The sequence below is a fragment of the Ranitomeya variabilis genome, chromosome 1 (genome assembly GCF_051348905.1).
Source record: "Ranitomeya variabilis isolate aRanVar5 chromosome 1, aRanVar5.hap1, whole genome shotgun sequence".
In the NCBI taxonomy this organism is placed as follows: domain Eukaryota; kingdom Metazoa; phylum Chordata; class Amphibia; order Anura; family Dendrobatidae; genus Ranitomeya; species Ranitomeya variabilis.
The window spans coordinates 540,742,848-540,770,830 of record NC_135232.1 but is presented as its reverse complement, the minus strand read 5'-3'; the positions used below and the strand labels follow the sequence as shown (position 1 = coordinate 540,770,830).

Sequence of the window (27,983 nt, the reverse complement as noted above, 5' to 3'; positions counted from 1 at the left end):
AGCCCGTTTCTCCTCCCTGCTCAAGTTATTTGGGACCAAGGACCGTGGTGACATATTCATAATGTCCTTTTTGACGAGTTCAAAAAACACCCGAATGGCAGGCACCAAAGAGAAAGGAGGCGCCACATTGGACCTACTCCTGTAGGGAAAACGATTCCTACCTGTGTCGGGTTCGATCTCCTGGAGTAGCTGGATCAAGTCCTGCAATATTTGTTGGTCAGTTTGATTTGGATCCCCCAATAAACGAGGCCGGTTGTGTAACACCCGGAGAACAAGGTTTCTACAAAACAAGTATAAATCTTTAATTAAAGTGAACTTGTCAACAGTCTGAGCGGGAGAGAAAGTAAGACCCCTCTGTAAGACTGAGAGCTCAATCGACGAGAGTTCATAGTCCGTAAGATTAATAACTTGTAGGGTATTACCTGATGTCTCAGTTCCCCCAGAGCCTGCCTCGGATATTGAGGATGCTAGTACTTGCGGTGACTCCTGTATTGTTTCTGCGCCGGTGGCCGACGTCCCCCGAATCTGGTGGTTCGCATGGATACCAGAGCGGCGCCTGCGTCCCCTTCGGGTACGGCGTCTGGCTCGCTCTCTGCCGAAGATAAAAAATCACTTCCGGATGTATAGCCAGTACCCCTACGGGGCTCCTGTGTCGTATCCCTGATATTTTGAACTGGCAGGACCAGCCTCTGGTTGCCCTGATGCCTCCACTTAAAAGCCCTAGAGGACTCAAAGTCAGTCCGGTCTCTGAAAAATTTGGACTTTTTCTTGTTCATTATATCCCAATCATATTTGTCCAAATTTTCTTTCAATCTGTTTTTAAAAAGCTGCACCTCTTTACTCTCATCAAACTTAGACAATGCGAGAAACTCGCGGGTATTGATGCGAGAGACTCGTGCGAGTTTCTCGCATTGTACCCATAAACATGAACCCGGCCTTACAATAGTTGTGGACTAATTACTTGGCTTCTGCAAAACACACTGGATGGTCGCATACACTTTTTGAAGGCAGGTGAGCCCACACATGGTCTCCTGACAAGGCGACCTGCTCATTGGAAGCAATTCCTGGTGTGAACCTGATTAAGCTGCTGGAGAAGCTGAGGGAGTGAAAATTGGTCATGGGAATGGGGGCAGAGGAGGAATCTGAGGTGTCACAGGTTCTGCTTGGCGTCACACATTCTCTTACTCCTCATTCTTTCTGTATGTGTCCTTCATCATTTTGATGACTTCAATATGCATCTACAATGTGCACATTCCAATGAGACCAAGGAAAACCTTTCATGAAAGGGAGCCCAGACTTTACTGTACATCCATCACACACTGACACAGTGTAACAAAACATAAGGACGGCAAAGATGTGTGCAGCTCACAGAGGATTGTTCAGACTGGATACAATTGTACCAAACCCTCAGCTATGAGAGGCGTCTGGGCACGCTGGAGTTTCTGCTTCTTGATGTGAGCTAGAATATCACTATTTTACTGACAGCAGAGATCTTGAAAAGAGTGAGTACTAGAAACACAAAGCCTGTTACAAGGTGCGGATGTGTTTTCGGGCGGTCTGTGAGCACCGGGGTGCGGTCTGGGAGGCCTCACACATCCCTAATACCGGCCCATTGTCCTGGGAGTGGGAGAAATTCTTGGCCCAGGAGAATGGAGAACTGGCCATGGGGGCGGCAGTGACTCACAACATCATCAGATTTCAGGGGCGGCTCTGCTGCTAGAAGTGCCTGCCTTCCGTGATCTACACAGACTGTGTCCTCTCTTCACTTACAGCAGGACCCACTGCCAGCAGCTCAGCGCTCTCTGCCACCAGGTGAGGCACCGCCATCCTCCTGCTACAGGGCACATCCGGTAACCCCTGCGGCTCTATACCCTGCACGAGTCCTGGGCCACAGAGCTGACACACAGACACGGGGCCCCAGCGGTGCCAGGCACGCCCAGACCCAGCACATTACTACAGAGCCATAGAGCTGACACACAGAGACGGGGCCCCAGCTGTGCCAGGCACGCCCAAACCCTGTACATATGTCCTGGGCCACAGAGCTGATACACAGACTGGGCCCCAGCTGTGCCAGGCACGCCCAGACCCAGCACATTACTACAGGGCCATAGAGCTGACACACAGAGACGGAGCCCCAGCTGTGCCAGGCACGTCCAGACCGAGTACATGAGTCCTGGCTACAGAGTTGACAGAGACGGGGCCCCAGCTGTGCCAGGCACACCCAGACCCAGCACATTACTACAGCGCCATAGAGTCCTGGGCCACAAAGCTGACACACAGAGACGGGGCCCCAGCCGTGCCAGGCACGCCCAGACCTAGCACATTACTACGGGGCCCCAGCTGTGCCAGGCACGCCCAGACCCAGCACATTACTACAGGGCCATAGAGCTGGCACACAGAGACTGAGCCCCAGCTGTGCCAGGCACGCCCAGACCCTGTACATGGGTCCTGGGCCACAGAGCTGACACACAGAGACGGGGCCCTAGCTGTGCCAGGCACGCCCAGACCGAGTACATGAGTCCTGGCTACAGAGTTGACAGAGACGGGGCCCCAGCTGTGCCAGGCACGCCCAGACCCAGCACATTACTACAGGGCCATAGAGTCCTGGGCCACAAAGCTGACACACAGAGACGGGCCCCAGCCGTGCCAGGCACGCCCAGACCCAGCACATTACTACAGGGTCATAGAGCTGACACACAGAGACGGGGCCCCAGCTGTGCCAGGCATGCCCAGACCCTGTATATGAGTCCTGGGCCACAGAGCTGACACACAGACGGGGCCCCATCTGTGCCAGGCACGCCCAGACCCTGTACATGAGTCCTGGGCCACAGAGCTGACAGACGGGGCCCCAGCTGTGCCAGACATGCCCAGACCCAGCACATTACTACAGGGCCATAGAGCTGACACACAGAGACGGAGCCCCAGCTGTGCCAGGCACGTCCAGACCCTGTACATGAGTCCTGGGCCACAGAGCTGACACACAGACGGGCCCCCAGCTGTGCCAGGCACGCCCAGACCCTGTACATGAGTCCTGGGCCACAGAGCTGATACACAGACTGGGCCCCAGCTGTGCCAGGCATGCCCAGACCCAGCACATTACTACAGGGCCATAGAGCTGACACACAGAGACGGAGCCCCAGCTGTGCCAGGCACGCCCAGACCCTGTACATGAGTCCTGGGCCACAGAGCTGACAGAGACGGGGCCCCAGCTGTGCCAGGCACGCCCAGACCCTGTACATGAGTCCTAGGCAACAGAGCTGACAGAGACGGGGCCCCAGCTGTGCCAGGCAGCACGCCCAGACCCTGTACATGAGTCCTGGGCCATAGAGCTGACAGAGACGGGGCCCCAGCTGTGCCATGGATGCCCAGACCCTGTACATGAGTCCTGGGCCACAAAGCTGACAGAGACGGGGCCCCAGCTGTGCCAGGCACGCCCAGACCAAGCACATTACTACAGGGCCACAGAGCTGACACACGGAGAATGAGCCCCAGCTGTGCCAGACACACCCAGACCCAGCACATTACTACAGGGCCACAGAGCTGACACACAGAGAGGAGCCCCCAGCTGTGCCAGGCACGCCCAGACCCTGTACATGAGTCCTGGGCCACAGAGCTGACACACAGACGGGGCCCCAGCTGTGCCAGGCACGCCCAGACCCAGCACATTACTACACGGCCATAAAGCTGACACACAGAGACGAAGCCCCCGCTGTGCCAGGCACGCCCAGACCCAGCACATTACTACAGGGCCATAGAGCTGACACACAGAGACGGAGCCCCAGCTGTGCCAGGCACGCCCAGACCCAGCACATTACTACAGGGCCATAGAGCTGACACACAGAGACGGAGCCCCAACTGTGCCAGGCACGCCCAGACCCTGTACATGAGTCCTGGGCCATTGAGCTGACAGAGACGGGGCCCCAGCTGTGCCAAACACGCCCAGACCCTGTACATGAGTCCTGGGCCATAGAGCCGACAGAGACGGGGCCCCAGCTGTTCCAAACACGCCTGTTGTGAATTCTGCTCTTGGGCTCCCTCCGGTGGTTGTAAGTGGTAGCGCTGCTGTCTCTGAATCACAGCATTTATCAGGTGTGTTCACTTTTTGCAATTTGGACTGGGCTATTTAGTCTTGCTTCACCCTTTAGTCAGTGCCAGTTGTCCATTGTTCCTGGAAGATTCACATCCCTGCCTGGTCTCTTCTGCTTTGCAGTTCTTTTCAACAAAGATATGTTCTGGCCTTGATTTTGCTGTCCACATGCTGTGGTCTTATTGTTCAGTTCTTTTCTATGTTTTGTCTTGTCCAGCTTGGTCTGTATAAGGATTTTTTTAGCCAAGCTGGTATCTCTGGAGATGCAGATATACCCTCCATATCTTTAGTTAGCTGTGGAGTTTTTGTATTTTCTGTGGTGGATATTTTCTAGTGTTTTAATACTGACCGCATAGTACTCTGTCCTATCCTTTCTATTTAGCTAGAAGTGGCCTCCTTTGCTAAATTCTCATTTCAGTCTGTGTATGTTTTTTCCCTCTTCTCTCACAGTCAATATTTGTGGGGGGCTGCCTATCCTTTGGGGATTTTCTCTGAGGCAAGATAGTTTTCCCTTTTCTATCTCTAGGGGTAATTAGTCCTCCGGCTGTGTCGAGATGTCTAGGGAGCGCTAGGTACATTCCACGGCTACTTCTAGTTGCGGTGTTAGGTTCAGGGTCTGCGGTCAGTACAGGTACCACCTTCTCCAGAGTACGTCTCATGCTGCTCTTAGGCCACCAGATCATAACACACGCCCAGACCCTGTACATGAGTCAGTGGGCCATAGAGCTGACAGAGACGGGGCCTCAACACACCCAGACCCTCTACGTGAGTCCTGGGCCACAGAGCTGACACACAGACGGGTCCCCAGCTGTGCCAGGCACGCCCAGACCCTGTACATGAGTCCTGGGCCACAGAGCTGATACACAGACTGGGCCCCAGCTGTGCCAGGCACGCCCAGACCCAGCACATTACTACAGGGCCATAGAGCTGACACACAGAGACGGAGCCCCAGCTGTGCCAGGCACGCCCAGACCCTGTACATGAGTCCTGGGCCACAGAGCTGACAGAGACTGGGCCCCAGCTGTGCCAGGCACGCCCAGACCCTGTACATGAGTCCTGGGCAACAGAGCTGACAGAGACGGGGCCCCAGCTGTGCCAGGCAGCACGCCCAGACCCTGTACATGAGTCCTGGGCCATAGAGCTGACAGAGACAGGGCCCCAGCTGTGCCATGGATGCCCAGACCCTGTACATGAGTCTTGGGCCACGAAGCTGACAGAGACGGGGCCCCAGCTGTGCCAGGCATGCCCAGACCAAGCACATTACTACAGGGCCACAGAGCTGACACACGGATAATGAGCCCCAGCTGTGCCAGACACACCCAGACCCAGCACATTACTACAGGGCCACAGAGCTGACACAGAGAGGGGCCCCCAGCTGTGCCAGGCACGCCCAGACCCTGTACATGAGTCCTGGGCCACAGAGCTGACACACAGACGGGGCCCCAGCTGTGCCAGGCACGCCCAGACCCAGCACATTACTACAGGGCCATAAAGCTGACACACAGAGACGGAGCCCCAGCTGTGCCAGGCACGCCCAGACCCAGCACATTACTACAGGGCCATAGAGCTGACACACAGAGGCGGAGCCCCAGCTGTGCCAGGCACGCCCAGACCCAGCACATTACTACAGGGCCATAGAGCTGACACACAGAGACGGAGCCCGAGCTGTGCCAGGCACGCCCAGACCCTGTACATGAGTCCTGGGCAACAGAGCTGACAGAGACGGAGCCCCAGCTGTGCCAGGCACGCCCAGACCCTGTACATGAGTCCAGGGCCATTGAGCTGACAGAGACGGGGCCCCAGCTGTGCCAAACACGCCCAGACCCTGTACATGAGTCCTGGGCCATAGAGCTGACAGAAACGGGGCCCCAGCTGTGCCAAACACGCCCAGACCCTGTACGTGAGTCAGTGGGCCATAGAGCTGACAGAGACGGGGCCTCAACTGTGCCAAACACGCCCAGACCCTCTACGTGAGTCTTGGGCCACAGAGCTGACACACAGACGGAGCCTAAGCTGTGCCAGACATGCCCAGACCCTGTATGTGAGTCCTGGGCCACAGAGCTGACAGAGACGGGGCCCCAGCTGTGTGAGACACGCCCAGACCAAGCGCCTTACAACAGGGCCATAGAGCTGACACACAGAGACGGAGCCCCAGCTGTGCCAGGCACGCCCAGACCCTGTACATGGGTCCTGGGCCACAGAGACGGAGCCCCAGCTGTGCCAGGCATGTCCAGACCCTGTACATGAGTCCTGGGCCACAGAGCTGTCACACGGAGACGGAGCCCCAGCTATGCCAGACACGCCCAGACCCAGCACATTACTACAGGGCCTCAGAGCTGACACACAGACAGAGCCCCAGTTGTGCCAGGTCATCCATAGCATGTGATAATGGGGAGGTATAATGCAGAACCTGTACAATGGGGGGTACAGATAAAAGGGGCCCCCAAATAAGACATCAGGGGCCCCTAGTGTACGGCAGACACAATGTAAGACACCAGGGGATCCTAGTATACGGCAGACACAATGTAAGACACCAGGTAGTCACCCGATGTACCTGTGCTGTGAGGCCTATGGACAGTTTCCTCTTCCCTGTGCAGGGCCTCGACCGTCTGGGCACCCTACATGGGCCCTCTGTAGGGCCACTCTTCCCATCCTGAGAGCAGGGCGTGGATGTGATCAGCGGATCGTGGGCTCGAGGTCAGTAGCCCTCGTCCCCTCAGGGATCATCTTACTCCTGGTGTTTCCACGCCTCGGTCGTCTGGGTACCCTACATAGCCCCCCTGTAAGGATACTCTTCCCATCCTGAGAGCAGGGCGTGGCTGTGATCAGCAGATTGTGGGCTCAAGGTTAGGAGCCCGCGTCCCCTCAGGGATCACCTTCCTCCTGGTGTTTCCACGCCTCGGTCGTCTGGGTGCACTACAGTGCCCCTCTATAAGGCCACGTTTCCCATCCTGAGAGCAGGGCGTGGCTGCGATCAGCGGATCGTGGGCTCGAGGTCAGGAGCCCTCGTCCCCTCAGGGATCACCTTACTCCTGGTGTTTCCACACCTTGGTCATCTGGGTACCCTACATGGCCCCTCTGTAATGCCACTCTTCCCATCCTGAGAGCAGGGCATGGCTGTGATCAGCAGATTGTGGGCTCAAGGTTAGGAGCCCGCGTCCCCTCAGGAATCGCCCTCCTCCTGGTGTTTCTACGCTTTGGCCGCTCCCTTCCTCTGATTCTGGGACACCTCCTGATACATGTAGAAAGTCGTACTATAAGGCCAGGATCACACACAGCGAGATACGGCCAAGTCTCGCAGGTTAAAACCAAGCTCTGGCACCGGCACTCCAGAGCGGAGCGTGCGGTCGTATAGCAATACATGGAGCTACACGCTCCGCTCCGGAGTACCGGTGCCAGAGCTTGTTTTTAACCTGCGAGACTCGGCCGTATCTCGCGTATGTGTGACTCCGGCCTAAAGTCCAGGGGTAAATCCTGCTGTTATCCATGTGGCCATGATTCCTCCGGGGGCAGGGCTGGTGTTAGGACGTGTGTAACCACAGAGGGCCAAGTCTCCTTATACCGCCATCATAATATAAATTGTACAGCAATTATCTGTACCAGGGCTGTGGAGTCGGTAAGCCACAGTTGCGACTCCGACTCCTGGATTTTATCAGGTTCCGACTCCATCTCCTTCATAAATGGCCAATTCGTAACAATAAATTTACTGTTGGAAATATTAACATCGTGCTTATTCAGTTTCTCACCATCATATAAGTAATCAGACCACTTAGAGCAAAAACTATATTTATTAGAATACAATTAGAATTTAGCAAATAACTTTTATAAGCTTTTCTAAACTCTTGTAAGTAAATATGCAATAAACACTGTTATGCAGTTTAATAAGAAGAAATCTATAAATTTGTCCTCAAAAAAAGCATTGCCTCTGTCAGATCCTCCTTCATGGATGCCCTCAAATCTGATCTAATGATTTTGAGAGCAGAGAACAACCTCTCTACCCTAACTTGGGTTGGTGGCAAAGCAGTAACCACTCGGGCAACATCTCTGACAATGTCAGGATACAGAGGAATCGCTTGTTGCACTGTTATTTTTGATGAACGGTCACATTTCTCAATTTCTTTTAGTGCACATGAAAAATTCTGCTGAAATGTACTGGCTCTGTTCTTTGATGGGGATGACTCTTCTATGCGGGAACGCTTTGCACGGTCCTTGTGATCCAAATATTTTTCGAAATGAAATTCTTCATCAGTTGATGAGGGTGAAGATGTGGACGACCAAATTCTTGTTCCTCCTGACTGTTCTGCAACCCTTTCATCCTTACTGCTATTTCAAACAGAGCTTCTTTTCCTTTAGTTAGCTGTTGATCATCTAGAAGAATCCGATGCATTGGGTCTACATAAACGGCTGCCAAAAGAATGTTATTTTGTAATAGTAGCTCCTGTCTCCGTTTCATTGATGTAGCAATGCCACTTGCAATTAACCATCCTCTTTGGGACAGGCGAAACATCAGGTTCTTCCACTCCTTTAGGAAAATACCTGGAGTTAAATCCTCTGCTTGTAATTTTTCAGTCACTGTAAATGGGTGCTCTAGCAATTTTTCCAGCTCAGTCACCTGATTCCACTGACTTTCATTTAGCGTCAGTTGAGGGTTAGCCATGTCTACAAGAAAGGTTTTCAGTTCAACCAATGAATCATTAAGTACTGCCCCATCGTGTAGCTTGATCAATAATTGCCCCTTTTCCAGCACGTCTCTTCAAAATTGAGTCAACTTTAGGGGTTCTGGCAACAGTAGCCAATTTTCTCACCTTGCCAATCAGTGCAGCAGCATGTCCTTCTTGCAGACTGTCTCTTATAGCCAGCTGTAGCGTATGCACAACACAGCGCATGTGATGAATGAAAGAACGTATTGACACAGTTTCAACAAGATCATCTAAACTATCATGTTGCTGTTCATCTGAAGCCACTTCAGTTTGCTCCTCAGTTACAATACTGTGTTCCTCTATTTCAAATATTTCTGTGTCTGTGGACCCAGAATGTTCTTCTAGCTGCTGGTCACCATTATTACTCTCATTCATTAGCTTAATAGTACTTATCATATTTGAAGCATTGTCAGTTACGAGAGAAAGAACTTGCTCTTTTTTAAGTTCATAGTCTTGCAGAACCTTTTCCACCAAGACCTGGAGAAACTCACTGGTGTGATGAGCTTTGGTGTCTTTTACTGCCAATGTCTTGGTAACTATTTCATTTTTGTCACAAACAAATCGGACATTGATGGCAAAATAGTTCACTCTGTGATGTGTGCAGGCATCCATTTTAAGAAACCGAAAGCGTCCCTTGAGAGTTTTTTTTAAGTTCTTCCTTTTGTTTAAAAGCTTCTTCGATTACTAATTTTCTAATACTCTCTCCAGAGAAACACCAAGCTTGCAGGCCATTTCCCCATTCAGACACATAAAAGCTGGTCGTGAAAATAATGAAATAGGCATACTATCCTTTACAACAAGCTCTATGATCTGTTTTTTAAATGTATCTACTGTCATTGTCACAGTAACTTTGTCACTGACAAAATATCTTGCAACTGATGGCTGCAAAGTTCTCTGCGCCTTTGTTTGGCTGGATGAGCTGGGCACTGGTTCATTGGTTTGGATGCAGTCTTTCTCATCCACTGCTTTCAGTACTTCTGGATGAAAGCACTGTAAATGTCTCTTTAGATTAAAAGCTCTGGTAGGAGCATTTTTATCTTTGCCTGAATATGCACTGACCTTGGCTTCACAGCATTTGTTTTCATCTGGATCATTTGTCATACACTGACAGACATAATGTTTTCTATCTTGAGTGATGGTGAAATGTTCAAATACAGCTGATTTAATGTGACGCTTCTTTGACATTCTCAGGTTTTTAATTCTGCATTCACAATCCAAATGACAATTGTTTTTCCTAAAAACAATTGTACAAAATTATTGCCAGGTCGTACAACTGATACAGTGGTCAGTAATACAGTTATTCCTCATGTACTCACAGTTAACTGATGCAAAGTTTGTTGAAAGGATAATACTTCTAAAGGTACCGTCACACTAAGGCTACGTTCACATTAGCGGCGGGCGCCGCAGCGGCGGGCGACGCATGCGTCATGCGCCCCTATATTTAACATGGGGGCGCATGGACATGCGTCGCACTTGCGTTTTGCGCCGCATGCGTCGCTGCGGCGCCCGCGTCCGGGCGCAGAGGACGCAGCAAGTTGCATTTTTGCTGCGTCCAAAATCAATTTAAAAAAGGACGCATGCGGCGCAAAACGCAGCGTTGTGCATGCGTTTTGCTGCGTTTTTGTTTGCGTTGTGCGCTGCGGCGCCGACGCTGCGGCGCACAACGCAAATGTGAACGTAGCCTTAGCGACGCTGCAGCGATACAGACAACGATGCTGATCGCTGCAGCGTCGCTGTTTGGTCGCTGGAGAGCTGTCACACAGACCGCTCTCCAGCGACCAACGATGCCGAGGTCCCCGGGTAACCAGGGTAAACATCGGGTTACTAAGCGCAGGGCCGCGCTTAGTAACCCGATGTTTACCCTGGTTACCAGCGTAAAATGTAAAAAAAACAAACAGTACATACTTACATTCGCGTCCCCCGGCGTCCGCTTCCTGCACTGACTGAGCGCCGGCCCTAACAGCAGAGCGGTGATGTCACCGCTGTGCTGTACTTTCACTTTCACTTTACGGCGCTCAGTCAGTGTGGGAAGCGGACGCCGGGGGACGCGAAGGTGAGTATGTAGTTTTTTTTTTTACATTTTACACTGGTAACCAGGGTAAACATCGGGTTACTAAGCGCGGCCCTGCGCTTAGTAACCCGATGTTTACCCTGGTTACCAGTGTAAAACATCGCTGGTATCGTTGCTTTTGGTGTCAAACACGACGATACACGCCGGTCTGACGACCAAATAAAGTTCTGAACTTTGTTCAACGACCAGCGATATCACAGCAGGATCCTGATCGCTGCTGCGTGTCAAACTAAACGATATCGCTAGCCAGGACGCTGCAACGTCACGGATCGCTAGCGATATCGTTTAGTGTGACGGTACCTTTACATCTTCCTCTTCTAGCAGCTGTGAGATGCTTGGAAGACGCACACCTAGTAAACATCTAGTCTAGAGGAGGAGCTTTACTACTAAGAATTTGCAACACATTTTCACTTTCAGTTTCATACATTGTAAGTAGGGGGGTTGGGGCACCATGAGGATAACCAAGTATAAGATTAGATAAGGGCAGTGGAGAACAGTGACACACAAGAAGTAAAGGCCCCGTCTCACTTAGCGATTTACCAACGATCACGACCAGCGATATGACCTGGCCGTGATCGTTGGTAAGTCGCTGTGTGGTCGCTGGGGAGCTGTCACACAGACAGCTCTCTCCAGCGACCAACGATCAGGGGAACGACTTCGGCATCGTTGAAACTGTCATCAACGATGCCGAAGTCCCCCTGCAGCACCCGGTAACCAGGGTAAACATCGGGTTACTACGTGCAGGGCCGCGCTTAGTAACCCGATGTTTACCCTGGTTACCAAAAAAAACAAACACTACATACTCGCCTTTCGGTGTCCAGGTCCCTTGCCGTCTGCTTCCTGCTCTGACTGAGCAGCCGTACAGCGAGAGCGCAGCGGTGACGTCACTGCTGTGCTCTCACTTCTCACTGTACGGCCGGCAGTCAGTGAGAGCAGGAAGCAGACGGCAAGGGACCTGACGGACATCAGAAGGCGAGTATGTATTGTTTGTTTTTTTTTACATTTACGCTGGTAACCAGGGTAAACATCGGGTTACTAAGCGCGGCCCTGCGCTTAGTAACCCGATGTTTACCCTGGTTACCAGTGAAGACATCGCTGGATCGGTGTCACACACACCGATTCAGCGATGTCAGCGGGGCCTCAACGACCAAAAAAAGGTCCAGGCCATTCCGACACGACCAGCGATCTCGCAGCAGGGGCCTGATCGCTGGTACGTGTCACACATAGCGAGATCGCTATGGAGGTCGCTGTTGCGTCACAAAACTTGTGACTCAGCAGCGATCTCGCTAGCGATCTCGCTATGTGAGACGGGGCCTTAAGAAATGTCTCTATCTCCAGCAGAACTGCTTATCACTGTTGTTCATAGTTTGATAGAACATATATATTTGAGTAACATTTATAAAATTCATATGAATGTTCAATTATGAAATATTAATACATTTTTTTTAAAGCTGGAGTTGGAGTCGGTACGGCAGCATTGTATCGCAATGCTATTGGGCTTCCTGTTTCCTTCAGCTTGTTATGCCACTGTTTTTAAGTCACTTGGTTTTTCTATCTCACTATAATTTGGCCACTTATTTTTTTCAGTACTATATGGTGGCATTACATGGCAGTGTTTGGCCACTTGTTTTTTTCAGTACTGTATGGTGGCATTACATGGCAGTGTTTGGCTACTTGTTCTTGGTTCTACATTGCCGATGCACAGTATATTCTACTCGCTGGTTATGGTGGTGGTAGCACTGTATAGCATTGTTATTTAGGCAATTGTATGGAATTATTATTTGGGGAATATACTTTGTGATGCCGTTCATAAGGCGCTGTATGGTGTGTTTGTGTATGACAGTACATCACTTTGGAGGAGTCATCTGATGTTTGGCCGACCGTTACCAGATGGGCAGCGTAGCAAGCTGCTGTATATGACGGTTTTATTCTTTTGCAATATGCAGAACAATGTCATACAGTCCAGATCTAGTGCTGGTCCTCACTACCACACCCATTTATTTATTATGCTTTGCTTATATGGCTATCATATTTTGCAGCGCTTTAGACATTATCCTCACTGTCCCCATTGGAGCTCACAATCTAAATTCCCTATCAGTATGTCTTTGGAGTTTGGGTATAAGCCGGAGTACCCTGAAGAAACCCACACAAACAGTGAGAACCCAGGACCCCAGCGCTGCAAGGCCACCGTGCTGCCCACCAATCATCCATCCCATTGGGCCTGTCCCTACAGCTGTCTCCAGATCTGATAATACCACAATATTAGGGAGTCAATGTCTTTACGGGTATCTCCTATATTCACATGAGTTCACTAGAGGTGACTTGATGATCTCACCCGCGTCCCATTGACTCCACCCAGCAGGATACAAAAACATCTCAAATAAAGATTACAGGAAGAAATGTGAGAAGATGAAGAATTAGTAAGGAGGATTGTGGACACTGGATACATTGTAAAAAAAACCTCAGCTGTGAACAGTATTGTTGGGGTATAACTGTAGTATGACAAGCGATGAGTGGGTGTATGAACCAGCTCTTGGGTGATAATGTTAATGATGGGAGCCTCAAGTCTAGCTTTGGTTGCTGTGTGATGGGAGGCTCACTCTAGCTTTATAGTCACTCTGTAAGAAAACAGCTGACCTCACCATCCAATTTCATGCTCCGTGAACACACCGGCTTTCAGCAGACGCTGGCCAGTTGATCTCGGGTGCTAAGCCCAGAAGACATGCTGATGTAAATCATTTAAGGAAGAATGTGGCAGCACTCACGGATCTTCAAAGCAATTTAATCTTTATTGCATTAAAATCTTCACGGCTCGGGGGTGCACATACAACGAAGTGTACAAACTCAAATGACGGCCGTTTCGCGCTTTTGAGGCACTTCAATGGGTTTGTCACTCTAGCTTTAGTTGCTGTTGTGATGGGAGGTTCACTCTAACTTTAGTTGCTGGTGTGATGGGAGGCTCTCTAGCTTTGGTTGCTATGTGATGTAAATCATTTAAGGAAGAAAGTGGCAGCACTCACCGATCTTCAAAGCAGGTTAATCTTTATTGCATTAAAATCTTCACGGCTCGGGGGAGCACATACAATGAAGTGTACAAGCTCAAACGATGGTCGTTTCGCGCTTCTCGGGCGCTTCAATGGGTTTGTCACTCTAGCTTTAGTTGCTGGTGTGATGGGAGGTTCACTTTAGCTTTAGTTGCTGGTGTGATGGGAGGCTCTCGCTAGCTTTGGTTGCTGTGTGATGGGAGGTTCACTCTAGCTTTGGTTGCTGGTGTGATGGGAGGTTCACTCTAGCTTTGGTTGCTGGTGTGATGGGAGGCTCACTCTAGCTGTGGTTGCTGGTGTGATGGGAGGCTCTCTCTAGCTTTGGTTGTTGGTGTGATGGGAGGCTCACTCTAGCTTTGATGGTGTGATGGGAGGCTCACTCTAGCTTTAGTTGCTGGTGTGATGGGAGGCTCACTCTAGCTTTAGTTGCTGGTGTGATGGGAGGCTCTCGCTAGCTTTTGTTGCTGTATGATGGGATGCTCACTCTAGCTTTGGTTGCTGGTGGGATTGGAGGCTCACTAGCTTTGGTTGCTGGTGTGATGGGAGGCTCTCTAGCTTTGGTTGCTGGTGGGATTGGAGGCTCACTCTAGCTTTGGTTGCTGGTGTGATGGGAGGCTCACTCTAGCTTTGGTTGTTGGTGGGATTGGAGGCTCACTCTAGCTTTGGTTGCTGGTGTGATGGGAGGCTCTCTCTAACTTTGGTTTCTGATGTGAGGCTCACTCTAGCTTTGGTTGCTGTGTGATGGGAGGTTCACTCTAGCTTTGGTTGCTGGTGTGATGGGAGGTTCACTCTAGCTTTGGTTGCTGGTGTGATGGGAGGCTCACTCTAGCTTTGATGGTGTGATGGGAGGCTCACTCTAGTTTTAGTTGCTGGTGTGATGGGAGGCTCACTCTAGCTTTAGTTGCTGGTGTGATGGGAGGCTCTCGCTAGCTTTGGTTGCTGTGTGATGGGACGCTCACTCTAGCTTTGGTTGCTGGTGGGATTGGAGGCTCACTAGCTTTGGATGCTGGTGTGATGGGAGGCTCTCTAGCTTTGGTTGCTGGTGTGATGGGAGGCTCACTCTAGCTTTGGTTGCTGGTGTGATGGGAGGCTCACTCTAGCTTTGGTTGCTGGTGGGATTGGAGGCTCACTCTAGCTTTGGTTGCTGGTGTGATGGGAGGCTCTAACTTTGGTTTCTGGTGTGATGTGAGGCTCACTCTAGCTTTGGTTGCTGTGTGATGGGAGGTTCACTCTAGCTTTGGTTGCTGGTGTGATGGGAGGTTCACTCTAGCTTTGGTTGCTGGTGTGATGGGAGGCTCACTCTAGCTTTGGTTGCTGGTGTGATGGGAGGCTCTCTCTAGCTTTGGTTGTTGGTGTGATGGGAGGCTCTAACTTTGGTTTCTGGTGTGATGTGAGGCTCACTCTAGCTTTGGTTGCTGTGTGATGGGAGGTTCACTCTAGCTTTGGTTGCTGGTGTGATGGGAGGTTCACTCTAGCTTTGGTTGCTGGTGTGATGGGAGGCTCACTCTAGCTTTGGTTGCTGGTGTGATGGGAGGCTCTCTCTAGCTTTGGTTGTTGGTGTGATGGGAGGCTCACTCTAGCTTTAGTTGCTGGTGTGATGGGAGGCTCACTCTAGCTTTAGTTGCTGGTGTGATGGGAGGCTCTCGCTAGCTTTGGTTGCTGTGTGATGGGACGCTCACTCTAGCTTTGGTTGCTGGTGGGATTGGAGGCTCACTAGCTTTGGTTGCTGGTGTGATGGGAGGCTCTCTAGCTTTGGTTGCTGGTGGGATTGGAGGCTCACTAGCTTTGGTTGCTGGTGTGATGGGAGGCTCACTCTAGCTTTGGTTGCTGGTGTGATGGGAGGCTCTCTCTAACTTTGGTTTCTGATGTGATGTGAGGCTCACTCTAGCTTTGGTTGCTGTGTGATGGGAGGTTCACTCTAGCTTTGGTTGCTGGTGTGATGGGAGGGTCACTCTAGCTTTGGTTGCTGGTGTGATGGGAGGCTCACTCTAGCTTTGGTTGCTGGTGTGATGGGAGGCTCTCTCTAGCTTTGGTTGTTGGTGTGATGGGAGGGTCACTCTAGCTTTGGTTGTTGTGTGATGGGAGGCCCTCTCTAGCTTTGCTGGTGTGGTGGGAGGCCCTCTCTAGCTTTGCTGGTGTGATGGGAGGCTCACTCTAGCTTTGATGGTGTGATGGGAGGCTCACTCTAGCTTTAGTTGCTGGTGTGATGGGAGGCTCACTCTAGCTTTGGTTGCTGGTGTGATGGGAGGCTCACTCTAGCTTTGGTTGCTGGTGTGATGGGAGGCTCACTCTAGCTTTGGTTGCTGGTGTGATGGGAGGCTCACTCTAGCTTTGGTTGCTGTGTGAGGGGAGGCTCTCTAGCTTCGGTTGCTGTGTGATGGGAGGCTCACTCTAGCTTTGCTCGTGTGATGGGAGGCTCACTCTAGCTTTGGTTGCAGGTGTGATGGGAGGCTCACTCTAGCTTTGGTTGCTGGTGTGATGGGAGGCTCACTCTAGCTTTGCTGGTGTGATTGGAGGCTCACTCTAGCTCTGGTTGCTGGTGTGATGGGAGGCTCTCTTTAGCTTTGCTGGTGTGATGGGTGGCTCTCTCTAGCTTTGGTTGCTGTGTGATGGGAGGTTCACTCTAGCTTTGGTTGCTGGTGTAATGGGAGGCTCACTCTAGCTTTGGATGCTGGTGTGATGAGAGGCTCTGTCTAGCTTTTTTTGCTGTGTGATGGGAGGCTCACTCTAGCTTTGCTGGTGTGATGGGAGGTTTGCTCTAGCGTTGCTGGTGTGATGGGAGGTTTGCTCTAGCGTTGCTGGTGTGATGGGAGGTTCATTCTAGCGTTGCTGGTGTGATGGGAGGCTCAGCCTAGGTTTGGTTGCTGGTGTGATGGTCGGCTCAGTCTAGGTTTCGTTGCTAGTGTGATGGGTGGCTCAGCCTAGGTTTGGTTGCTGGTGTGATGGGCGGCTCAGTCTAGGTTTCATGGCTAGTGTGATGGGTGGCTCAACCTAGGTTTGGTTGCTGGTGTGATGGGCGGATCAGTCTAGGTTTCGTTGCTAGTGTGATGGGTGGCTCAGCCTAGGTTTGGTTGCTGGTGTGATGGGCGGCTCAGTCTTGGTTTCGTTGCTAGTGTGATGGGTGGCTCAGCCTAGATTTGGTTGCTGGTGTGATGGGTGGCTCAGCCTAGATTTGATTGCTGGTGTGATGGGAAGCTCAGTCTAGCTTTGGTTGCTTGAGCTGATGAGGGGGCTCAGTCTCATGGCTTCTTCCTCATGGTTTGGAAATGCTGTGAATGTGCTGGGTACACTGATCTATGGACTGACACATTGTTTTATTATAGCAGATAGAAAATAAACATTACAAATTCTCTAAGCGCACAGCATGTACATACCGGTGCTGAGGACTTCCAGATATCAGTCACACCTCTCATAACACTCCAGTACTGATGTGCTGGGTGTACAGAACGGGTGTACAGAACATGTATATCTGAGGGGTACTGAGTTTAGGGATGTGCACCTTAAAGGGAACCTGTCACCCCGTTTTTTCAAGATGAGATAAAAATAGCGTTAAATAGGGGCAGAGCTGTGCTTTACATTAGTGTATTTTTTGTGCCTTTATTCCCCACCTATGCTGCCGAAATACCTTTGTAAAGTCGCCGTTTTGGGCTGTCACTCACGCTGGTCTGGTCATATGGGCGTGGCGACATCGCTGTTTCTCCCCCAGATCTTGCTCAGCTTTCCGTTGGTGGCGTAGTGGTGTGCGCATGCCCAACAGGCGAATCCACTGCGCAGCTGAAGGAAAATAGCGCGATCTGCGCTATTCAGCAGTTTATCGGTGGGCGCGGCCATCTCCCTGAGGCCGCGCGTGCGCAGATGGTAGTGCTCGGCTTCCCGGGGCTTCAGGAAAATGGCCGCGGGATGCCGCGTGCCTCAGGAAGATGGCCGCGCCCACCGATAAACCACTGAATTGCGCAGATCGCGCTCTTTTCCTTCAGCTGCGCAGTGGATTCGCCTGTTGGGCATGCGCACACCACTACGCCACCAACGGAAAGCTGAGCAAGATCTGGGGGAGAAACTGCGATGTCACCACGCCCATATGACCAGACCAGCGTGATTGACAGCCTAAAACGGCGACTTTACAAAGGTATTTCGGCAGCATAGGTGGGGAATAAAGGCACAAAAAATACACTAATGTAAAGCACAGCTCTGCCCCTATTTAACGCTATTTTTATCTCATCTTGAAAAAACAGGGTGACAGGTTCCCTTTAAGGCTTTATCTTGCTGGTTGAATACGGGAAGTGCCAAATGCATTTAGAAGCTATTTCTCATCAGAACACATAATGGAAATTACAGCGAGCATTATCCTCCATTAAGTGTCCTTTCTGACAATGTTCTTCCTCCATTCTCCTCCTTGAATAGACCTGGTAATAATATCAAGACAGGAAACTGAGACATGACTTGTTCTGTGCGACATTAACCCCTGTGTTCACAGCACATCTATCACCAGACCAAGGGCGGGAACCCAATAGCTTAGTAAGTATATGTGACTAGCGAGAGCTCCACACGGACACACAGCCCCTGTGTTGTTCAGATATTTATTTCCTCCTGAACAGCAGAAGTAAGACATTGCCAGACCCCTTTGTCCTCTTTCAGACTCGTATTTCCCATCCAGACCCTGCTCTACCCCATTCTCCTCCGCTGGACCCCGATACCCCCCATTCTCCTTTTCTGGACAGTAACAAAACTAGACAGGTCCCACTAAATTCATGGTGTTTGGCTGAGTTTTCTTGTAGTTATCTGTAGATATTACAGGGAAGTGGCTCCTGATTATATAGACTAGTAATGTGCTCCAATATGGAGCCTAGGTATGTATGTGTAATATACAGGGATGTAACACAAATTATATATTACCGCATGTGCCGTCCCCACAAGGTGCCGCCTAAGGCTACGTTCACATTTGCATTGTTGTGTGCTGCGTCGGCGACGCAACGCACAACGCACGCAAAAACGCATGCGAAACGCAGCAAAACGCAGCGTTTTGTGACGCATGCGTTCATTTTTATAGCGCAAAAAAAATACAACATGCTGCGTCCTCTGCGCCCTGACGCTTGCCCAAAAAAACGCATGCGTCACAAAACGCAACACAACGCATGTCCATGCGCCCCCCCATGTTAAATATAGGGGCGCATGACGCATGCGTTGCCGCGGCTGCGCCCGACGCAACGCAAATGTGAACGTAGCCTTAGGCAATGGATCTTTAGTGCCTATTGGTAAAAATGGCCATGTCAGTATATCACTGGAAGTAATGGGCTTTGTCTTTTCTTGCAGAACCTCTGAACCCAACAATCATGGTTCCCTCAGATTTGGAGCAAGCAATGGAGACCCTGATGTTTAAATTCCATAAATATGCTGGGGACAAGAGCTACATGTCCAAGGATGATCTCCATAGACTTATGGAGACCGAATTCTCTGATTTTCTGAAGGTACATGTGCGATCTTAGACTGTTATGGAAAAAAGAGCCTTAGAGGCATTGTCTTATTTGGACAACAACTCTCTCACTGAAAAGGGGTCCTTTTTGGCCACTGACTGCTCGTGGTGGATCCTGCAGAAGAAACCTCTCGGGATCATATTGTACTCCATAAATTCCTATTTCTCCTAATACAAAGAATGGGCATCTGTACAGTTGTGGCCAAAAGTATTGAAACCCCTGCAATTCTGTCAGATAATACTCAGTTTCTTCCTGAAAATGATTGCAAACACAAATTCTTTGTTATTATTATCTTCATTTAATTTGTCTTAAATAAAAAAACACAAAAAGAATTGTCCTAAAGCCAAACTTGATATAATTCCACACCAAACATAAAAAAAGGGGGTGGACAAAAGTACTGGCACTGTTCGAAAAATCATGTGATGTTTCTCTAATTTGTGTAATTAACCCCTTAACGACCGCCGATACGCCTTTTAACGGCGGCCGCTAAGGGTACTTAAACCACAGCGCCGTTAATTAACGGCGCTGTGGAAAAAGTGAATAGCGCCCCCCAGAGTCGGATTTTCTCTGGGGTCTTGGTTGCCGAGGGTAGCCGAGACCCCAGAGAACATGATTCGGGGGGGTTTTACCGACCCCCGAGTTGCGATCGCCGGTAATTAACCGTTTACCTGCGGTCGCAACAAAAACAAACAAACCGCGATTTGCCATTTAATTTCTCTGTCCTCCGATGTGATCGCACATCGGAGGACAGAGAAATAGGGTCCCCGATGGCCCCCGATAGCCCCCCAATACTCACCTATCTTCCCCGGTGCTCCTCGTGGCTCCCCATGGGCGCCGCCATCTTTTTTCCTTGGAAAAAATGGCGGGCGCATGCGCAGTGCGCCCGCCGCCCGGCACCCGGAAGATCTTTGGGGTCTCGGCTGCCGGGGGTAGCCGAGACCCCAAAGAACATGATCGGGGTCGGTTTGCACCGACCCCTGTTTTGCGATCGCCGGTAATTAACAGTTTACCGGCGACCGCAAAAAAAAAAAAAAAAGCGATCTGTAATTCTATGTTCTCTGATGTGATCAGAGGACAGAGAAATAGGGGGATTCGGGGACCCTATCATACTCACCCGGTGTCCCTGGGTCCTCTTCTGTCTCCTCCTGCCGGCCGGCTTTTTCCTCATGGCGGGCGCATGCGCAGTGCGCCCGCCATCTGCTGCCATCTGCCGGCCGGCAGGAGAGACGAGTTGGGGCTAAAATTAGGGTTAGGGCTAGGGTTAGGGTTAGGGTTGGGGCTAAATTTAGGGTTAGGGCTAGGGTTAGGGTTAGGGCTAGGGTTAGGGCTAGGGTTAGGGTTGGGGCTAAATTTAGGGTTAGGGCTAGGGTTAGGGGTTAGGCTACTTTCACACTAGCGTTTTTTGGCTTCCGTCGCAATGCGTCGTTGGAGAAAAAACTCATCCTGCAAAAGTGCTTGCAGGATGCGTTTTTTCTCCATTGGCTTGCATTAGCGACGCATTGTGACGGATTGCCACACGTCGCATCCGTCGTGCGACGGATGCGTCGTGCTTTGGCGGACCGTCGGCACAAAAAAAGCTACATGTAACTTTTTTGTGCGACGTGTCTGCCATTTCCGACCGCGCATGCGCGGCCGGAACTCCGCCCCCGCCTCCCCGCACCTCACAATGGGGCAGCGGATGCGTTGAAAAAACAGCATCCACTGCACCCGTTGTGCGGCGCTTACAACGCTAGCGTCGGTACGTCGGCCCGACACACTGCAATGGGCCGAGTACGACGCTAGTGTGAAAGTAGCCTTAGGCTTCTTTCACACTTGCGTCGGTACGGGGCGGTCGCAATGCGTCGGCCCGACGTACCGACGCACGTTGTGAAAATTGTGCACAACGTGGGCAGCGGATGCAGTTTTTCAACGCATCCGCTGCCCAGTCTATGTCCTGGGGAGGAGGGGGCAGAGTTACGGCCACGCATGCGCGGAAATGGCGGACGCGACGTACAAAAAAAAGGTTACATTGAACTTTTTTTGTGACGACAGGGCTAAAGTTATGGTTAGGGTTGGGGCTAAAGTTAGGGTTAGGGTTGGGGCTAAAGTTAGGGTTAGAGTTGGGATTAGGGTTAGGGTTTGGATTAGGGTTGGAATTAGGTTACGTTTGGGATTAGGGTTACGTTTGGGATTAGGGTTGGGATTAGGGTTAGGGTTGGGATTAGGGTTGGGATTAGGGTTAGGGGTGTGTTGGATTTAGGGTTTTGATTAGGGTTATGGTTAGGGTTGAGATTAGGGCTGTTTTGGGGTTAGGGTTGTGATTATCGTTAGGGTTGTGATTAGGATTATGGATCGGGTTGAGATTAGGGTTAGGGGTGTGTTGGAGTTAGGGTTGGAGTTCTAATTTGGGGGTTTCCACTGTTTAGGTACATCAGGGGGTCTCCAAACACGACAGCCAATTTTGCGCTAAAAAAGTCAAATGGTGCTCCCTCCCTTCTAAGCTTTGCCGTGCGCCCAAACAGTGGTTTACCCCCACATATGGGGCATCAGCGTACTCGGGATAAATTGGACAACAACTTTTGGGGTCCAATTTCTCCTGTTACCCTTGTGAAAATAAAAACTTGGGGGCTAAAAATCTTTTTTGTGGGAAAAAAAAAATATTTATTTATTTTCGCTACTCTGCATTATAAACTTCTGTGAAGCACTTGAGCATTCAAAGTTCTCACCACATATCTAGATAAGTTCCATAGGGGGGTCTAGTTTTCAAAATGGGGTCACTTGTGGGGGGTTTCTACTGTTTAGGTACATCAGTGGCTCTGCAAACGCAACATAACGCCCGCAGACCATTCTATCAAAGCCTGCATTTCAAAATGGCGCTCCTTCCCTTCCGAGCTCTGCCGTGCGCCCAAACAGTGGTTTACCCCCACATATTGGGTACCAGCATACTCAGGACAAATTGGAGAACAACTTTTGGGGTCCAATTTCTCTTGTTACCCTTGTGAAAATAAAAACTTGGGGGCTAAAAAATCTTTATTGTTAAAAAAAATATATTTTTTATTTTTACGACTCTGCATTATAAACTTCTGTGATGCACTTGGGCATTCAAAGTTCTCACTACACATCTAGATAAATTCCATGGGGGGTCTAGTTTCCAAAATGGGGTCACTTTTGGGGGGTTTCTACTGTTTAGGCACATCAGGGGCTCTCCAAACGCGACATGGCGTCCGATCTCAATTCCAGTCAATTTTGCATTGAAAAGTCAAATGGCGCTCCTTTGCTTCCGAGCTCAGCCATGCGCCCAAACAGTGGTTTACCCCCACATATGGGGTGTTGGCGTACTCAAGACAACTTCTGGGGTCCATTTTCTCCTGTTACCCTTGGTAAAATAAAAATTTGGAGGCAAAAAATCATTTTTGTAGAAAAAATGCGATTTTTTTATTTTCACGGCTCTACGTTATAAACTTCTGTGAAGCACCTTGGGGTTTAAAGTGCTCACCACACATCTAGATAAGTTCCTTAAGGGGTCTAGTTTCCAAAATGGTGTCATTTGTGGGGGGTCTCCACTGTTTAGGCACATCAGCGGCTCTCCAAACGTGACATGGCGTCCGATCTCAATTCCAGCCAATTCTACATTGAAAAAGTAAAACAACACTCCTTCTCTTCCAAGCTCTGCGGTGCGCCCAAACAGTGGTTTACCCCCACATATGGGGTATCGACGTACTCAGGAGAAATTGCACAACATCTTTTGTGGTCTAATTTCTCCTGTTACCCTTGTGAAAATAAAAATTTGGGGGCAAAAAGATCATTTTTGTAGAAAAAATGTGATTTTTTTATTTTCACGGCTCTACGTTATAAACTTCTGTGAAGCACTTGGGGGTTCAAAATGCTCACCACACATCTAGATAAGTTCCTTAAGGGGTCTAGTTTCCAAAATGGTATCACTTGTGGGGGGTTTCCACTGTTTAGGCACATCAGGGGCTCTCCAAACGCGACATGGCATCCGATCTCAATTCCAGCCAATTCTGCATTGAAACAGTCAAACGGTGCTCCTTCACTTCCAAGCTCTGCGGTGCGCCCAAACAGTGGTTTACCTCCACATATGGGGTATCGGCGTACTCAGGAAAAATTGCACAACAAAATTTGTGGTTAAATTTCTGTTTTTACACTTGTGAAAATTAAAAAAAATGGTTCTGAAGTAAAATGTTTGCAAAAAAAAGTTAAATGTTCATTTTTTTCTTCCACATTTTTTCAGTTCCTGTGAAGTACGTAAAGGGTTAATAAACTTCTTGAATGTGGTTTTGAGCAGCTTGAGGGGTGCAGTTTTTGGAATGGTGTCACACTTGGTTATTTTCTATCATATAGACCCCTCAAAATGACTTCAAAGGTGATGTGGTCCCTAAAAAAAACATGGTGTTGTAAAAATGAGAAATTGCTGGTCAACTTTTAACCCTTATAACTCCCTAACAAAAAAAAAATTGTTTCCAAAATTGTGCTGATGTAAAGTAGACATGTGGGAAATGTTATTTATGAACTATTTTTTGTGACTTATCTCTCTGATTTAAGGGCATAAAAATACAAAGTTTGAAAATTGCAAAATTTTAAAAATTTTCGCCATATTTCCATTTTTTTCATAAATAATCGCAAGTAATATCGAAGAAATGTTACCACTAACTTGAAGTACAATATGTCACGAAAAAACAATCTCAGAATCAGCGGGATCCGATAAAGCGTTCCAGAGTTATAACCTCTTAAAGTGACACTGGTCAGAATTGTAAAAATTGGCTCGGTCATTAAGTACCAAATTGGCTCTGTCACTAAGGGGTTAAGAGCACCTGTAACTTACCTGTGGCACCTAACAGGTGTTGGCAATAACTAAATCAGACTTGCAGCCAGATGACATGGATTAAAGTTGACTCAACCTCTGTCCTGTGTCCTTGTGTGTACCACATTGAGCATGGAGAAAAGAAAGAAGACCAAAGAACTGTCTGAGGACTTGAGAAACCAAATTGTGAGGAAGCATGAGCAATCTCAAGGCTACAAGTCCATCTCCAAAGACCTGAATGTTCCTGTGTCTACCGTGCGCAGTGTCATCAAGAAGTTTAAAGCCCATGGCACTGTGGCTAACCTCCCTAGATGTGGACGAAAAAGAAAAATTGACAAGAGATTTCAACGCAAGATTGTGCGGATGTTGGATAAAGAACCTCGACTAACATCCAAACAAGTTCAAGCTGCCCTGCAGTCCGAGGGTACAACAGTGTCAACCTGTACTATCCGTCGGCATCTGAATGAAAAGGGACTGTATGGTAGGAGACCCAGGAAGACCCCACTTCTTACCCCGAGACATAAAAAAGCCAGGCTGGAGTTTGCCAAAACTTACCTGATAAAGCCTAAAACGTTTTGGAAGAATGTTCTCTGGTCAGATGAGACAAAAGTAGAGCTTTTTGGGCAAAGGCATCAACATAGAGTTTACAGGAGAAAAAAAGAGGCATTCAAAGAAAAGAACACGGTCCCTACAGTCAAACATGGTGGCGGTTCCCTGATGTTTTGGGGTTGCTTTGCTGCCTCTGGCACTGGACTGCTTGATTGTGTGCATGGCATTATGAAGTCTGAAGACTACCAACAAATGTTGCAGCATAATGTAGGGCCCAGTGTGAGAAAGCTGGGTCTCCCTCAGAGGTCATGGGTCTTCCAGCAGGACAATGACCCAAAACACACTTCAAAAAGCACTAGAAAATGGTTTGAGAGAAAGCACTGGAGACTTCTAAGGTAGCCAGCAATGAGTCCAGACCTGAATCTGTTATGACCCCAATGGCGAGGGTCTCAGAGGTACGTGGAAGTCTGCAGAATACAAAAATCCAGCTCATAGGGCAGTGGTAACTGGTTTGACCATATATCTACTCCTAACGCCAACACTAGAAGTAGCCGGGGATCATTCCTACGTTGATTCTAGATGACACGCTCCAGCCGGAGAATCTAGCTACCCCTAGTAGAGGAAAACAAAAGACCTTTCTTGCCTCCAGAGAAGGGGACCCCAAAGCTGGATAGAAGCCCCCCACAAATAATAACGGTGAGGTAAGAGGAAATGACAAACACAGAAATGAACCAGGTTTAGCACAGAGAGGCCCGCTTACTGATAGCAGAATAAAGAAAGGTAACTTATATGGTCAACAAAAACCCTATCAAAATCCACACTGGAAATTCAAGAACCCCCGAACCGTCTAACGGTCCGGGGGGAGAACACCAGCCCCCTAGAGCTTCCAGCAAAGGTCAGGATACAGATTTGGAACAAGCTGGACAAAAATACAAAACCAAAACAAATAGCAAAAAGCAAAAGGCAGACTTAGCTGATATAACTGGAACCAGGATCAGTAGACAAGAGCACAGCAGACTAGCTCTGATAACTACGTTGCCAGGCATAGAACTGAAGGTCCAGGGAGCTTATATAGCAACACCCCTAACTAACGACCCAGGTGCGGATAAAAGGAATGACAGAAAAAACCAGAGTCAAAAAACTAGTAACCACTAGAGGGAGCAAAAAGCAAATTCACAACAGAATCCCATAGAACACCTGTGGAGAGATCTAAAAATGGCAGTTTGGAGAAGGCACCCTTCAAATATCAGGGACCTGGAGCACTTTGCCAAAGAAGAATGGTCTAAAATTCCAGCAGAGCATTGTAAGAAACTCATTGATGGTTACCAGAAGCGGTTGGTCGCAGTTATTTTGGCTAAAGGTTGTGCAACCAAGTATTAGGCTGAGGGTGCCAATACTTTTGTCTGGCCCATTTTTGGAGTTGTGTGTGAAATGATCATTGTTTTGCTTTTTGCGTCATTCTCTTTTGTGTTTTTTCATGTAAGACAAATTGCATGAAGATAATAATACCAAAGAATTTGTGTTTGCAATCATTTTCAGGAAGAAACTGAGTATTATCTGACAGAATTGCAGGGGTGTCAATACTTTTGGCCACAACCGTATGTTCACATATAAATCTGCCAATGCCACCATGCAACCCCAGAGCAAGCATCCATGTGAATGATGTAGCAATACCTCCATTATTGGCTTTCAGGGATATTTTTCAGTCAGTGGACTTAAAAGTCTCCATGAGGGTTGCGCCTCAAGAACTGATGAGAATCCTCCCTGCGAGCCCCATCTTGCCCATGATTGCTGTATGTGTAATCTCTCTCCTCCTGTAGGAGTGACCTGCGTCAGAGCAGTCCAGTGACAATGAATGGGAATTAAAAGCAATTGCGCAATCAGATATTGGGATTATCATATGTAGGAAGTCAGAGGGACACTAAAGGTCAATAAAAACAGAGAAAGACTAAGCCTCCAGTACTCTTTAGGGTACTGTCACACAGTGCCATTTTGATCGCTACGACGGCACTATCCGTGACGTCGCAGCGATCGTATGATTATCGCTCCAGCGTCGTAGACTGCGGTCACACGTTGCAATCACGGCGCTGGAGCGATGCCGAGGTCCCCGGGTAACCAGGGTAAACATCGGGTTACTAAGCGCAGGGCCGCGCTTAGTAACACGATGTTTACCCTGGTTACCAGCGTAAACGTAAAAAAAACAAACAGTACATACTCACATTCCGGTGTCTGTCCCCCGGCGTTCTGCTTCTCTGCACTGTGTAAGCACAGCGGCCGGAAAGCAGAGCCGTGACGTCAGACGTCACCGCTGTGCTCGCTTTCTGGCTGGCCGGCGCTCACAGTGCAGAGAAGCTGAGACGCCGGAGGACAGACACCGGAATGTAAGTATGTACTGTTTGTTTTTTTTACTTTTACGCTGGTAACCACGGTAAACATCGGGTTACTAAGCGCGGCCCTGCGCTTAGTTACCCGATGTTTACCCTGGTTACAAGCGAACACATCGCTGGATCGGTGTCACACACAACGATCCAGCGATGTCAGCGGGTGATCAAGCGACGAAAGAAAGTTCCAAACGATCTGCTACGACGTACGATTCTCAGCAGGGTCCCTGATCGCTGCTGCGTGTCAGACACTGCGATATCGTAACGATATCGCTAGAACGTCACGAATCGTACCGTCGTAGCGATCAAAATGGCACTGTGTGACAGTACCCTTAGATGGCGGTCTGTCCTATACACAGAGGAGCACTTAGTGGCTTACCTCAGGGAGAACAAAAGGATAAGCAGTCTGTTATCAGACAGTGTGGAATCAGACATGCCAGCTCCTTAACTCCCCCCCAACAATCATTTGTCTGGTGCCCCCATATGTCCTTGCACAAGCAGAATTGAGAGTGCAGTACAGGATGTAATCCATACTAGTTTTGGAGGGGTAGTTTTAGTACTTTTTTCCTAATGTAACCTGTTTGCTGTCTCATCCCCTGACAGAACCAGAATGACCCGCTGGCTGTGGATAAGATTATGAAGGATCTGGATCAGTGTCGGGATGGACGCGTCACTTTCCATAGCTACTTCTCCCTAATTGCTGGTCTGACCATCGCCTGTAATGACTATTATTGTAAGAACATGAAGGGAAGGAAGTGAAGTCATTCCTAACCCCTTCTATATCCGCTTATCTTGCTAGACTGCACCAAAGAGAGAAATATCCCATCTGTACACTCAGCTCAAAACCAATGCTTTAATAAACACCCCAAGGTTTTGTAA

General features: G+C 49.4%; 1 protein-coding gene across 1 annotated transcript; it reads left to right on the top strand.

Annotated features, from left to right (window-relative positions):
* Positions 1 to 1,655: 1,655 nt before the first annotated feature.
* On the top strand, positions 1,656 to 27,983 carry LOC143766799 (protein S100-A10-like). The gene is made up of 3 exons (XM_077254763.1): positions 1,656 to 1,812; positions 19,213 to 19,367; positions 27,708 to 27,983. The coding sequence occupies exons 2-3, from the start codon at positions 19,233 to 19,235 to the stop codon at positions 27,861 to 27,863; spliced, it is 291 nt and encodes a 96-aa protein (XP_077110878.1). The 5' UTR covers positions 1,656 to 1,812; positions 19,213 to 19,232; the 3' UTR covers positions 27,864 to 27,983.